The following is a 15,806-nucleotide window of genomic DNA, read 5'->3' as shown; positions in this document are numbered from 1 at the left end:
TGTCAAAGGCGTCTTGGATTCCCTCCCAAGCTGAGTGAAAGGGGGTGGGAGGCAGGCCAGTCGCTCGCTTCAAAAGGGGAGGGGCGCTGCAGAACTTTAGCATCCAGAGCCTTGCAGCAGGGGGGAGAGAGAGAGAGGGAGGGAGAGGTTGGCTGGCTGGCTGGCTAGCAGCGGGGTCAAACGCTAACCTTTCCCTTCGGCTGTCTTGCACGGCCAGGCGTGGGTGGAGAGGAGACGGAAAAGCGGATCGGGGCGGGAGGGAGGGAGGAAGGGGGCTTGTCTGGACTCCTCATCCGCAGATCTGGGAAGGAAGCGGTTGCAGCAGAATCGGCTCCTGCCCAATGGCTCAGACTGCTGAGTGAGAGAGGCGCGCTTGTGGGTCTGCCCCCCCTCCCTCCTTCCCTGCTGATCTCGCCTAGCGTAATTGGAGTAGAGAGCGGAGGGCGCAGTAGACGCCTTCAGACATGGCGGGGACCGAAGGCATCGCAGCAGGTAATGGGCTTGAAGGGTCCTGCGGCGGGCAGGGACGGGGCGGGGGGGGGCATTGCATGGTTTGGAGGAAGCTTTGTCAGCAGGAAAAATCGCCAATGCAGTATATATAAGGATATGCAGAAGATTCCTTGGAGGGGGGGGGTAGGCAAGGGATCCGGGCTTGAGGGATGGAGCGGGGGCAGAAGCCTCTCGGCTCCCGGGTTATGTCTTGCAGGCTGTCATGAGCCTCGGAAGGGACGCCCTCCACTCTAATGCTGCAAAACACTCATTGCACATCCTAGCGGCGTCTAATCTTGCAAGGTGACCATTGAATAGAAAGGAAGCCCGTGTGAAAAACCAGACTTGGCGTCAGTATCATTTCAGCAAACCCCCCCCCCCCGCGAATTATAAGGAGGCGCCCCTACCTGGGCTGCAAAAGGCACTAACGGTGTTAACTCGCGGGGTTCGCAGCGCAGAGCGCTCACGTGCACCGACTTCTGTCCACGCACGGGATGAGCGCGCGCAGCACATTTGGGCCCGATCTCTACATTTTGGGGCGGTTTTTGCGCAATACGCTTGAAGCAGAACCCAACGGGCCGAATTCACAGAAGACGCCAAGCCGCAACACCCCCCCCCCCCAGCCCCCGCACCACACTCACACACTCACTCACTCTTAATCATATGGGATCTGAAATATATTGTGCGGGCACCGGAGCGAAATAAGACGACCTGAGCAGCCCCGCGTGCCGTATATTTGACAAGTGTGGGTGTGTGGAGAGGCGCTGCCTTAAGTGCTGGTTTGGGACAAAGGGAGGCCGTGAGATTTGGTCCTTTATCCTGAGCGTCTACTTTGCCCCTGAGCGGAGAAATATTTCTGCCAGGAGCATCTTGAGGAGCTAATAAGGAAGGGACGGAGGTTCTACTTATCAGCAGATCTGATTTGATTACCAGGGGGTTGGCTCTACGCGTGGTGGGGCATCCCCCTCTTCAGTTGCGGGTGCGCAGGATTTTAATAGCAATAGTTAGGCTTATATACCGCTTCATAGGGCTTTCAGCCCTCTCTAAGCGGTTTACAGAGTCAGCATATTGCCCCCAACAACAATCCGGGTCCTCATTTTACCCACCTCGGAAGGATGGAAGGCTGAGTCAACCTTGAGCCTGGTGGGATTTGAACAGCCAAACTGCTGAATTTGCAATAGAGAGAATATATAAGGGATGTCCAGGCGTGGAAACTCCCCCCCCTTTTTTTTTAAACGCCTCATTCCTCGTTGTTGACAAGCTTCGTGCCAGGAGTTGATGCCGAAGTGGTCGTCTCCTTCGACTTAGGCTAGTGCCCGGCCGTCACGCGGTCCCCGAAGGCCGGGAAGGCGATGGCAGCAGCAGATCGGGGGGGGGGGTGAAATGGCTGGCGGTAGGATCCAGGTGGAAAAACAATGCGGAGGAATCCGAGCTGCCGCCCCCTCCTCCCCCCCCCGCGCGGTGGCGCGTCTCTCCGGCGAGGCTGAGCCGCGGGTGTTCCCGGCCTCTGCATCTGCTCTGCGGCTGGGCGGGGTGCGGATCGCCGGTGGCCGCGGCTGCCAATGCAGCGCTTCCCGGAACCGGTGATAAAAGAGGCCGGCCGAGGAGGCGTGTCCCCCCTCCTCCCCAAGGGCATTTAAACTAAGGAGAGTAGCAGAGGTAATTCACGAGCCGGAGGTGGCAGAGGGGAGACAGAGAAGGGAAAGTCCCCTTTTAAAATCACGATGGAGATGCTTGTTACTATTTTTTTTTTAAATAGTACCAAACAGAAAACTCCAGTTCTTTAAATTTCGGAGAGGAGGTAAGGAGAGTGGAATCCAAACTATTGGCTAGTTCTTTCTGTCCTTCTTCCCAGCTTTCATAGTTGCGATTGGTCAAAATAATGTGTCGCATAGGACAGTGTTTCTCAACCTTGGCAACTTGAAGATGTCCGGACTTCAACTCCCAGAATTCCCCAGCCAGCGAATGCTGGCTGGGGAATTCTGGGAGTTGAAGTCCGGACATCTTCAAGTTGCCAAGGTTGAGAAACACTGGCATAGGACACCTTGGCAGTATTTTCTAAGCTCTGCAGTTTTTAAAGGGAGTAGTTGCAACTTGGGTTCCTGCGGCCTTCGACCTTTATTTTTGTGGCCCTTAAAAAAGTAGTAACAGGGCAGGTGCAAATTAGGGTTGTTCTTCTCCCCTCTTCATCAGAGAGGAATAGTTTGGGGGGGGGGGAAAGAACATTCGGGAAATAGGACAAACTTGACCCTACTCAGCAGTTATTTGTGTATGCAGAATGGGAGGGGGTTGGATTTCCTGGGTCCCTTTCTGTAGGACTGGCTTTGGAAGTGCAAGTCAGCCATGGGTGTGGCTAGAAAATTATGCCAGTTCTTCAGAACTGTCAAAAGAGTAACAGCTAGCTATGCAACTTCTTTTATGTTGGGGATGACATGCAAAATTGAATCCTACTGTCAGTGTAAGTGAGATCTGCACGGAGCTGATAGTAGAAGGGCATGAAATGTAATTTAAGAGCTGCTTCTCTTGAGGTCAGCAACTGAATGGTGCATTACATAGAGGGTATCTGAATCAGAGACAAGAAAGAAGAGGAAAATATCAGAGGAAAAGTGAAGGAAGTACTTTAAATTGTGGCATTTTCCACACTAGCACTGTGGATGTATATTGTACAATGGCATCTCCGTTTAAAAAAAAAAGAACAATGACTTTCCATCCCCCAAAATAAGGACTAAAATCTCCTTTTGGTGGTAAATATTTAAAATATGATAGATAGAATTTGAAAAAAATGGAAAAGCTAATTCCTTTAGTTGTCGTATAACGAATGTTGTATATTTTATATAAGTAACTGGCATCAAGGTGTTAAAATAAATCCCAAGTATTTTAAATACATAGTATTTAAAAACATAGTACTTAGAAACATAAACTCAGTTGAATTCCTAATTTGATCTATGAAGAGATTGTGACATCTGTGTCATTGTGAACAATGCAGATTTTTAATATGTAAAATACTGTATTGGATTCCGCAAACATTATGTTGTATTAATACAATGACATCTGTGGCAGTAAAATTTGTTACAAAGGCAAACCTGCTTGAGAGAAAAGCTGCAAGACGTTGCAGCAAAAATCAGCCATTAATTATATTGATGGTTCCAGGCCCTCAGCACTGCAGCCTTTTTCAGCAGAAGTCTTTATAGACAGTGGAGCTGATCTCTGAAACATCCAGCCTCCATGAGTTGGACCACCCCTCCTGTCTTCCTAGCAGACAGGGATTTACTGTCTCACATTTGAAGGGTGTGGCATTGGGGAAGGTTACAACTATCAGCTCCCACGTCCTCCCCACTGCATTATGTTGAATAGTTCTCTATGCATGGTGGGGTAGCTGTAAGGGATGATGCTCAAGAGGCGGTATTCCGAACAGTTCTGGAGAACTGGTAGTGGAAATTTTGAGTAGTTCAGAGAACCGGTACCACCTCTGACTGGCCCTGGCCCATCTATTCTCTGCCTCCTGACTCCCAGCTTATTGGGAGGAATGGAGATTTTTACAGTTTCTGTCAGCACTCCTCCATTTGAATAATTAGGGAAGAAAACCACGAGACTCCATTGATAGAAATCAAGTGTACTTTTACTAATTATAAATGATTAGAAGCGTAGCAAAGCGAAGACTGATTATTTAGGCGCGAAAGCAAATGATATATAGAATACCCCATTCCCCACCCCTTGGCATCCCAGTTATAGTCCAATCATAATTCTTCCAAGTGTCAGGTGCGAGATAACTTCAAAAGGCATCACCAAGATGGAATGTCAGTGCCGTTGGCCTTGGTGGGAACCTCCTCCGCATGCGCAGTAAGACAGGCAGCAGAAACTCCAGAATCTTCCTCCAGCACAATTAGTAATCCCCTCCCAAATACCATGCCCCCCCTCCCCATTTCAATGGCAGCCGAACCAGCAGCAAAGCAGAGGCTGACAGTATCCTTCCCCTGCCACGCCCACCAAGCCATGCTCACAGAACTGGTAGAAATTTTTTTTGAATCCCACCACTGATGATGATGATAAGCTGTTAGGGAGAATATGTTATAACTCTTATTAAAAAGTGGTGTGATAATTCAAGGGACACATGAGACTCTTTGAGCTGGGAAGCATCTATTCCAGCTGTAGCTGACCTGGGTAGCAGTGTTCAGCGATAAAATAATGGTTTTATGCCAAACAAATGTACACAGCTGATGTTTTGACAAACTCTTTAATTTTAAGGCAGGGCTCATATGTAAGATCCTCAAAAATCCTTAACCCTGGCTCTATAATGATTGTATGCAATAGAACCAAGCAGAGATTATGAAATATGAGAGGAATTATACCAACTGTGCTTAATTAAATATGTTCCTTAGTCAAGTCCCTAGTGACTGCTGGTCATATCCATGTAGGTTTTTTCCGGCAACAACACAGTGACTTTTCACAGTGCTATAAATGGTTACTCACTTTTATTACAAAGTATTAGAAACTTCCTGGGAGTGAGGAACGCCTGGTTTCCATTAGAACTAAGAAAGGATTGCACCAATGCACATTCAGGGGTGTCAAACATGTGGCCCGCAGGTCGGATGCACCAGATGCTGGCCCCACCACCACTTGGTTTAGCAAAGGGGTTAACCTCATGTGACGCCATCATGGCAACGCAAGTTTGACACCGCTGCTCTGGTTCTTGCTTTTACTTCAGTCGAAGTAAACACTGATAGCCAGAATCCGAGATGGCTTTTTTGCTACTATGCTTATCAGGTCTAAAGATATGGTGAAATTATTCTTGGAATGCTCAAGGGAATTCCTTTCTCGTAGGAATAGTAGGGGTTTTGATTAAGTGTAGCAAACATAAGATTTATCTCGACTTATATGGCTTTGATGTGCTATTTTATTTATACAATTTATTAATTAGCCTTCCATCAGCCTTCCATCCTTCCGAGGTGGGTAAAATGAGGACCCAGATTGTTGGGGGCAATATGCTGACTCTGTAAACCGCTTAGAGAGGGCTGAAAGCCCTATGAAGCGGTATATAAGTCTACTGCTATTGCTATTAATTACAACTTACAATTGTAGAAATATAATTAGTTTATGGAATTAATAGCCCTCATGCAGAACACTCAGAGTAACTCTGTGGTAAATGTGCTTGGGTTTGTACCTGAAGTAGAACTCCACTTCAAAAACACTGAAATTTTGAGCAGTTTACAGATCCTACATATACTGTAAGTAAATGGACATATGCAATGTACATGTAAGAGAAAATAAAATGGAATTCTAGAAACATAGTTGCCTATTTTGAGCCTGCCCAATCACAATGAGATCAAAGACCTTTGCAAGTTCTTCAGTCCCACAATTAAAAATAAATCATTTAAAAAACCTCCTCTTCCGCTAACCCAGGGCTGTCAAATTTATGGTCAGTGGGCCAGGTGCATCACACGCTGGCCACACTCAGTTTAGCGAAGGGGGGAAAAAAGTCATGATACGTCATGTGACACCACCATGATGATGCAAGTTTGACACCCCTGTTCTTTTCTTTTATACATAATTTAGGATGAGGTGGAATTTGAAATCATTTTAAATAAACAAGGCTGACTCTGGTTTGCATCCTTTGATTCTATAGGACAAGCTACTCCCAAATCTTCAGATCCAATTAACTTCAAGCTGCTTTGGGAAGAGTTTTTGTTCTGACTCAGGCATAACTTAAATGACCAAATGTTTGCCCACCGGTCTCTGTTCTGGAAATTATATACAGTTGATCTCAGCTAAAACTGCTGACATGCAAGTCTTTGATCACAAGAATATTAAAGAAACCTGATACTTAATGTTGACTAGTTGTTTATTAACATGTGAAATTAAAACATTTGTCAAAGTCTCATAAAGTTGCTTCAGACTTAACCCAGAGCAGGGACAAAAGAGGTGGGGGCTCCAGTGGTGCCCGTGGGATGGGGCAAAGGGGGCAGAAGCAACATAGAACCGGCATGTAACATAGCACTGCATGTCACTCCCATTTTGCAACGTCATATGTAGAACCCAAAAGGCAGAGCTTGCACCTGGATGCCCTTTGGGCTCCATAATCATATACATTTGATGAGTAAATGATTAGCAGGTTTGTAGAAGTAGATGTGCTTTACGTTGAGAAGTTTCCTTGTGCTCAAAGGATGAGGCAGCAATGCAGTTTTCCCTTATGAGGTTCACGTTGTCTCCCCTGATGGTTCTAGTAGGCAAAAGAGGTGCCTACAGATTTGTGATATGTGCCTTTGTCATAAACATTCCTTTTATGAACAGGAACTTTTTAGCAATGTAAGATATATCTATGTGGCATCATTGACTTTAAGAAGCAGGAAGATTATGTTGCTTTATAGCAACCTTTTGGAAGGTCTGGATTTGCCCAGTGATCAGCGACTTCCCCAAATTCATGCTGTTCATTCTACCCCAGCTTCCTACAGTTGCCAAGATTGACATAATGTATGTGATGGGACTTTTTGACCTTGAGTCCCTGTGGAATCCTGATCATGATCTAAGTAACTTTATTTTCATTATGCTGATACATTTTTTAGGCCATGATTGACTGAAATTAGGTGATGGTGTTAACTTTGTTTCATTAAGAAACAAAGCATTTGCGGTTTCTTCTAGGATGTGTCTTCTCTGAATAAAGTCTTGTAGTGGTCAGTGGTGGCTACTGCCAGGAAAATATGCATTAGGGTGTGCCTTTAAATTTTTCATGTTTTTTTTTTACCTGACAACTCAGCTGTAGCTTGTTATGTGGACATTCTTAAATCTTGAGTTTGTGATCATGTGTCTTCAGCCTGGTTAAAACAAAATTGCATTTGGTGGTCATAGTGTTAAGTTTCTCAAATACCAGATGCATTTTCCTATATTAGGAAATAGTTGCAGACAAATATCTTTCATTGTTGCCCATAGTTTCAAGAATAGATGAATTGCTGTAATATTTGGAGGAAAGGTAAGATGAAAAGCTAATAACATTTTATGCTGCAACAGCCTATGAAATCTCGAAATGAAAGTGCATTATCATTGTCCATATAACAGGGGGGGAGGGGGACCTATGGGTCCTTTCAGCAACTTAAGTTGTTATCTTTAAGAAACAAGCAAGAAGATCATAAAGAGGATAGATAATTCAGACCTGGAAGCTAACAGTCATCAGTTGGTCTTTACTGTTATTGTTAAAGGGGCAGAATATTCAATCAGGATATTCTACTCACAAGATTTGAAAGTTGTCTTTTTCAGTTCACGGCATAATCTCATAGTTGTCTTGGAAGCTGTATCCATATATTGTGCTAAATCATGGCTTCAGCCATGGCAACTATCAGTATAGTGAAAACAATACTAAATTGCATTTATTTATTTATTATGCTGGAGGTGTCTCTCTGTGTGCAGTTGTGCCGATCAGCACAATTGCAACACAAATGTAACAAGGCAACATAAAAAAATGACTTTTCTGCCTGGATGGCTCCCAGAGTGAGCTGATAGACAGAAAAAGGGAAGCAGTATGCTCCCTCCCATATTTGGGCCTACCAGGGGTTATGACATAATACATATACATACATATACATACATATACATACATATACGTACGTAAGTACATACGTACGTACGTACATACATACATACATACAATGATTGAATTCTGTTCATTTTTTCCAATTTTAAGAAACTTCCTGGACAATCTCTCCCCACTATTTTTGGCAAGGTTTTTCAGAAGTGGTTTGTCCTTCCTGGAACAGAAAGAAAGAAAGGTCACTCAGATTTGTGCCTAAGGCAGGGCTAGAATTCATGGTCTCCCAGTTTCTAGCATAATGCCTTAACCACCACATCAAACAGGCTCTGTGTGTTTTTGTGTATCTGTGTGTGTGTGCATAGGTGTGCATAGACAACATGGTATCTCAGTCTACAGTAGGACCATCTTGTATATCATGAAGAGATTTAAACTTTCCCCTGGGGTTGAATAATTTCCAAAATCTTCATTCATCCAGGAAATAAAATCGACTCTTGGTATCAATAATGAGAACCAATACATCATTGTTACATGGCACAAAATTATTCCAGTTTGTTAAATGGGATTTGTTTCTCTTTGTGTAGAGAGCATTTTTGGCAGTGTGGTGGCTCGATGGTGAAGATGATAGGCTTGTCGATGGTGAAGATGATAGGCTTGTCGGCTGGAAAGCAGGCAGTCCAGGTTTGAGGCCTGACCGCCACGTGACAGGATGAGCTCCTGTCATTGCCCCAGCTGCTGCCAACCTAGTAATTTGAAAGCATGCAAATGCATGTTGATAAATAAGTACTACTTTGGTGGCTAGGTAACAGCACTTCATGACATTATGTTGGCCACATGACCATGAAAATGTCTTTGGACAGCTCTGGCTCAATGGCCTTGAAATGTTGCCCTTATAGTTGGCAACGACTAGTGGAGTAAAATCCACAGGGACTACTGTACCTTTTTTTAATAGAGCATTTTGGTTTTGCCATTATAAGAACTCCTACTACAAAAGGGTTTCACTGAAGTCAGTGAAAGTTGAGAAAGTTTTGTTCATTTGAATTGAAGGAATCTGGGGAAACATGCATACATAACTCACACTGAAGTACTAAGTCATTAAAGAGCAACAAAAGAAGCACTGTAAAGCTTTTTAAATGAAAAATGCTGCAAAATAAATATAAAGCCAAGAGCTGTTATGCAAAGGAAAAATGTGTTTTTGTCTTCGTGGCATTTCAGAAAACTTTTAAGTGAACCAACTTCATTTGGTTTCATATTTTGCTATACAGATGGCTGATACCTAGAAACCAAACCAGACGGACGCACATAATCACTGTTATGCAAGCTTATTTCTTGAATGCAACTACTTTACATGGCATTTCACTAAGTAGCCTGCTACCCTACTTGTTGTGATTATAGGATGTGTGATTCATTGTGGTAACCATGGAAACTCAGAGGAAACTTGCTATATTTGCTAGAATGAACTAACATAGAATACATTCTATTCCAACAAATTCAAATCTGTTTCTTCCTTTTCAAGTGAAAATAATGCAAATACATAAAAACTTTATTTGGAGACTTAATCCAATCAAATATTGGAATTAAATCACATCTCCAAACTGAAATCAGAAAATTCAATTGTTGAATGTTATCAGATGCCTATGAAACAGTGGAAAAGTGAATTAATTTTCTATTGGATCATTCAAAGATCAGAGTCAATCTATATATCCCTAGAAAATAATAGTGACACAAGAAATATATTTTGATTTCCCAGCTCATGCTCTCACGAAATAAAAACAATTGCTTTAAGGAGAGGCCGCCTTTGTAAGCTGAAGAAAAAATGGGCACCCTGCTTCTAACATAATAGCAATTATGGAACAAGATATTTCTCCTAATTCCTATCTTGGTCAAGATTCACAATTGAAATCTCTGTTGACACATGCCTGATATGGTTTGAATCATTGGCATATGCTTCCTGCCCTTTGAACCAGCAGGGCAATCCATTTGTTCTGCATCCTTTTATATTCTATATGATTTGCTTTATTCATATTTTATGTTGCCGCATTAGCCAATATTAAGAACCTTTATTTCTGCCTGAAGATAAGTAGTCATAAGATCCCAAGCATCATGGAATTTAACCCGAACTTCTGAAGAAAAGAAGATGGAATGGAGGGATGTGGGAGACGTATCCCCATACTGTATCTACCCTTAGGGGCTTAGTCAAAATGAATAGTCCAGTTTATTCATGGTTAGAAGAATGGCATTTAAATTTTAAATGACCGTGGCATTAAAGACTGAAATCAGTAATGCAGAAGATTGTTATGTGCATTGCTTTGGTTATTCTCTGGCTCTGAACCATCTTGGCAATGTGAAGGAATGCCCTTTTGGATGCCCTTTCTTCATCTTTGAAAGATACCAAGTTCATTAAGCGCCTCCCTTTTCTTTCAGATGCAGTTTCAACATCCGCCTACGCATCTCCAGCAAGAAGTTTAGGAGATCCAGGAATCACACCCTTGTCTCCTTCCCACATTGCGGTAAGATTTATCACCTAAACAGGTGGTTCCACCACAAATGCGCGAACGACAAAAGTGCGCCTGACTAAACCGCGGTGACAAAACCGCGCCGACAAAACCGTGCCGACGAATGAGCGCTGAAGCGCGCCGACAACAGTGCGCCGACAGAAGCACGCTGTAACCCTAACCCTAAACCAAACCCTAAACCTAACCCTAAATCTTACCTTAACTTAAATCGCGCTTCTGTCGGCGCGCTTTTGACATTGCGGTTTTAGCGCCGCGGTTTTGTCATTCGCGCATTTGTCGGGTCACAAAACAGGTAGTCCCTGACTTGCAACAATTCATTTAGTGACTGTTCAAAGTTGCAATGGCACAGAAAAATGTGACTTACAACCATTGTTCACGCTTAAGGACCCATTGTGGCATCCTCATGGTCAGGTGATGAAAATTCAGATGGCTGGCTGACTCGTATTTATGACAGTCGCAGTGTCTTGGGGTCATGTGATCACCGTCTTCAACTTTCTGGCAAGCAATGTCAATGGGGAAGCCAGATTAACTAACAAATATGTTACTAATATAACAACTGCCTCCAAAAGTTGTGAATGCCCCAACACTGGAAGTCTTTAAGAAGATGTTGGATAGCCATTTGTCTGGAATGGTATAGGGTTTCCTGGCTAGGCAGAGGGTTGGACTAGAAGACCTCCAAGGTCCCTTCCAACTCTGCTATTGTATTGTATTGTATAACTGCAGTGATTCGCTTAATGGTGGTGTCAAGAAAGGTGATAAAATGGCAAAATTCACTTAATGTCCCACTTTATAACAGAAATTTGGGGCTCAATTGTGATAGTAAATTGAGGACTACCTGTATTAGCTTACTACAACCTAATATTTTATAAATATATTAGATTTCAGCTCTGGAAATCCCTAGTCAATATGACCAAATCATCATTATCATCACCATCACCACCACCACCACCACCATGAAATTCTATGTGTTTGCTAAGAGTCAAAGATGATTTGATGGGACATAATCATTATTTCAAAAACATGACAACATTATTGTTTAAAGGTCAGCTTTGTTGGCTAATCATTTCAGCCTTCAGCTCCTGAACTGTATCAAAGGAGAATCAATCAGAGCTAGTAATGTTTACAATTCCTCCTTAAACCATCCCATTTCTGTTCCTTGGACAGAAGGACTCAGATGCAAACGATGCCGAGGAGCAGACATTTCTTGTTGTGGTGGCTATTGACTTTGGCACAACTTCCAGTGGTTACGCTTACAGCTTCACCAAGGAACCCGAATGTATTCATGTAATGAGGTGAGGATCCGTATCCTGGCCTTGGTGCTTGGAGCTGTGTGATTTTTTAATTAAGGGAACTCAAAGGAAATGCGGTGGCACAGTGGTTAGAGTGCAGTATTGCAGGCTACTTTTGCTGGCTGCCTGAAATTTGGCAGTTCAAATCTCACCAGGCTCAAGGTTGACTCAGCCTTCCATCCTTCTGAGATGGGTAAAATGAGGACCCAGATTGTTGGCCGCAATATGCTGACTCTGTAAACTGCTTAGAGAGGGCTATAAAGCACTGTGAAGCGGTATATAAGTCTAAGTAGTATTGCTATAAGTGCTATTAACTTAATCAACATGTAATGGACAAAGGGAAATATAAAGAGTTACATTATTCTGTGGTAAAATTGCTGGTTTGATTAGTGCTTATTTTAATTACAGATAGGGATACCTTTTGATTTTATCTGCCTTAATGAATGTAGAAATATTTTAAAAGCCACACTAAATTATTATTTCTGAATGAGTGTAACCCAATGGAGGCAGGCAGATTTCCCAATTTCTATATTTAGGAAGAAACCTATCACAGAATGTCCAATAAGTGAGGATTTAAACTCCGTGTATTGGTCCTTACACATCCAGTTTTTGCATCAAAAGATGCGCAGCCTATCCTGATCTTCTATAGAGTAGAAGTGAGTGTCATTAGTATATCGATTACATCTATCCCCCCCCCCCAAACTACTCAATGACCCAAAACTATGATATTACACGTTAATCACTATTAGAAACAAAAATGTATGTTGTAACCCACATCACAGTGCCCTCAACCCCAGAGAGGTTGGACATTGTCAAAAACTTTCAAGAAAAACTTGAAAACATAAGTCTTTTTTAGGGGTCTGCCATAAATTTGAATGGATGCCTAAGAAACTTCTTTCTACTTATCTCCAGACATGTCTGATGATGCATTTTCAACCAGAGGCATCAGACATAAGGAAATAAGCAATTATCTCAACAGCACCAGCATTTCATAAAACAATAGGAAATAAAAGTATTTTTAGTTATATAGAAATGTTCAAACGTTTTTAGAAATGAGAATTTTCCTGCAAACCAGATTTCAGACTTCTATAGTGGAATGGCCAATACTGTAATGCAATGTATTTCCCTTTTTTTTAAAAAAAAAAGAGAGAGAGAGCCCTAGAATGGCTTTTTCTCTGTGGTTTGCAATTTTCCATTAATCTGCAATAAAAAACAAATCATACTGAAGTTGTGAATTGTGAATACTGAATCAAACCTGAAGATTAGTTCAAAAGTGAAAACTGGATCAGTGTGATTACTGTGAAAACTGGATCAGTGTGAAATATTAACAAGTAGTATTTAGCCATCCAAGCTGTATGTTTAAAAAGTTCATAAAAATGAACATAAGAATTCCCAACAGCGGTTCTTGTGAGTTCTTCTTTTTCAGAATTGTTTCTAGAGATCTTTTTAAAATAAATAAATAAAAGGAGTAAAATAAGTATGGCAGTTAACTATGGCTTATGTTTATTAAACTGTGATAACTGGTAATGTAGATAGAATTGCAAAGTCAATATTTACGTAATCTGTGTACTTTGGAAGATATTTATTACAGGAAATGTCATTTCGAGCTACATTATATTTGAGGATGTTTACATTAAAATAAAAAAAATGTTAGTTCTATTTTACTCTTTTTCATTAACCCTCACCCTTCCACAGTTTTCTTACAGCTTTGCACTGATCCTTTTCTACTATTCATTTTCAATAAAATGTAAAAAGGACAAAATTACTTTCTTGTGACTATTGTTAACACAGCCATAAAGAAATCAATGGAGTGGATTGGGAGATGTGTAATTGAGTGTGAAGCTTCTGATAGGTTGTGATTGCAAAATTGTTAGCCCAAGCAAAATCACAGAACTGGAAGGGGTCAGTAAGCCAATCTCTTCTGCTATCCTGTTCTATAAGAGGTAAAACATTTCTTATAGCTCCTCTCCGAAGGGAAAACGAATACAGCTCCAAGGAGTTGCCAGCTATTCTGCCACAACAACAGTTATGAATGCAAGTGCCACAACAGATTGCAATTTCCTGTTATTACCTGGAATACAGATAATCATAGAAAAATCTTATTCTTCTCTCCAGCTTTAAAACTGCAGGTGAAGTGGGGAGGGAAGCAGCAAAGGAAATAAAATTATAATGCTCTTAGTTGAAGCTCAAGCTTTGTCATGCTTTTTGTTCAGTTGTTGGGCTAACGTGGAAATGAATTAGCTTCTGTATGGCATACAACCCTCTTGCTTTTAATGTAGAGAAACTGGTCCTACTGACCTCCTTCACAGAGGCTTCTAGTTGTTTGTGATTCAGTATCAGAGATGACAAACACTGGGGTCGAAGAGTTGAAACACACACAAAAATGGGCCTTTCTTTGGGATGATAAACCTGTCCAGGTTAAGTCAATTCATTTTTGAAAATAACTTTTATCAGTACAGGGTTAGGGTTGAATAGAGTATGTGTACAAGAAATGGGTTGAGTGACTGGATTATTATGTTATTGATTCATTGTCTTCTTTCATAAAAAGTGTATAATCTCCTCCAACACATTAACTTTTTATTTTAGTGTAGAACTTGCACACATTTTTAACTTTCTCATAGAATAATAGAGTAGGAAGGGACCATGGAAGTATTCTAGTCCAACCCCCTGCTCAAGCAGGAGACTCTATACCAGTGTTTCTCAACCTTGGCGACTTTAAGTCCTGTGGACTTCAACTCCCAGATTCTGGGAGTTGAAGTCCACAGGACTTAAAGTCACCAAAGTTGAGAAACACTGCTCTGTACCATTTTAGATAAATGATTGTCCAGTCTCTTTTTGAAAGCCTCTAGTAATGGAGCACCCACAACTTCCGAAACCAAGTTGTTTCATTGGTTGATTGCTCTCGCCATTAGGAAATTTCTCCTAAGTTCTAGGGTTGCTTCTCTTCTTGGTTAGTTTCCATCTATTGTTTCTCATCTTGCCTTTTGGTGCTTTGGAAAATAGTTTGTCTGTCTTTATGGGAGTCCCTCAAATATCGAAACATTGGTATCATATCTTCCCTAGTCTCTTCATTAGATTAGACATACCCAATTCCTGTAACCAGTATGTTTTTAGCCTCCAGTCCCCTAATCATTCTTGCCCCTCTTCTCTGCATTCTTTCCAGAGTCTCAATATCTTTTTATATTGTGATAACCAGAATTGGATGCAGTATTCCAAGTGCAATCTTACTAAGGCTATGTAAAAAGCCTTAGTAAGGCTTTGTCTCTCACTGAAACAAACTATCTTAAAAACACAATCAAGTGACTCCAAGCATATACTATTGTGCTGCTGATATTGTCCTTGACTTCATCAAACCATCCTAAGAACAATGCAATTAAGCCAAGTCTTGACTCCTGCTTCTTAACCTTTCCCTGTTAACATCAAAGTGGTTAACAGAGAAGAGTGACAGGGAAGACTATTTATAGTTCTCGAAATGCATAATAAAAAGACTGCAGGCGTTGCCAAGGTTCCTTGATGCAGAGTAGAGATGTAGTATGGGGGAATCAGCTGAGGGCAGAGATTCCATACTAGGATGGCCACGGGAAACATGTGACAGGCTGGATGAATAAATAGGGACCACGGTTTCATCAAGTCTGAATACTTTCTCTTATTGTTTATGTACACTTAGTCTTTTCTTTGATAGTATTAAAATAAAAATGTCTGCAGAAGTTAATGGACAATGCTTTGTTAATAAGCAATGCAACTTTTTTCTAACACTGGAATTTCTTAAAATACAACTCTTATAAAATAAAACAAACCTAAGACTATAGGAAACAGGCTTATAAGAAGTTGGCTATTGCTTTGTGTAGACAAACACTCTTGATTAATAAGTAGCACTAGTTTCACCTAAGTCAGAGATCTCCAACCTTGGAGTTGAAGGTCTGTCAGGCTTAAAGTTGCCAAGATTGGAGACCCCTGACCTAAGTGACTATATTGTCTTATTTGGAAATGTTTTGG

At 41.7% G+C, this 15,806-nt stretch overlaps 1 protein-coding gene across 3 annotated transcripts in view; it reads left to right on the top strand.

Annotated features, from left to right (window-relative positions):
- The first annotated feature begins 263 nt into the window (after positions 1–263).
- Positions 264–15,806, top strand: part of HSPA12A (heat shock protein family A (Hsp70) member 12A) — a 49,092-nt gene continuing 33,549 nt past the window's right edge. Inside the window, exons 1-3 of one of the 3 annotated variants that reach the window (XM_087725870.1) lie at positions 264–492; positions 10,430–10,515; positions 11,686–11,813. In XM_087725870.1, the coding sequence (XP_087581996.1) occupies positions 465–492; positions 10,430–10,515; positions 11,686–11,813 (242 nt within the window). In that variant the 5' untranslated portion in view covers positions 264–464. Of the gene's footprint in view, positions 493–8,600; positions 8,752–10,429; positions 10,516–11,685; positions 11,814–15,806 lie in introns of those variants that run through there. The other 2 variants (XM_087725868.1, XM_087725869.1) reach the window with 2 other exon arrangements.

Source organism: Thamnophis sirtalis, unplaced genomic scaffold (genome assembly GCF_051295495.1).
Source record: "Thamnophis sirtalis isolate CommonGarterSnake01/CBP01778 unplaced genomic scaffold, rThaSir2_p1.2 scaffold_11, whole genome shotgun sequence".
Lineage (NCBI taxonomy): Eukaryota > Metazoa > Chordata > Lepidosauria > Squamata > Natricidae > Thamnophis > Thamnophis sirtalis.
The sequence above is the reverse complement of the archived record's forward strand: the minus strand, read 5'-3'. Positions and strand labels throughout refer to the sequence as shown.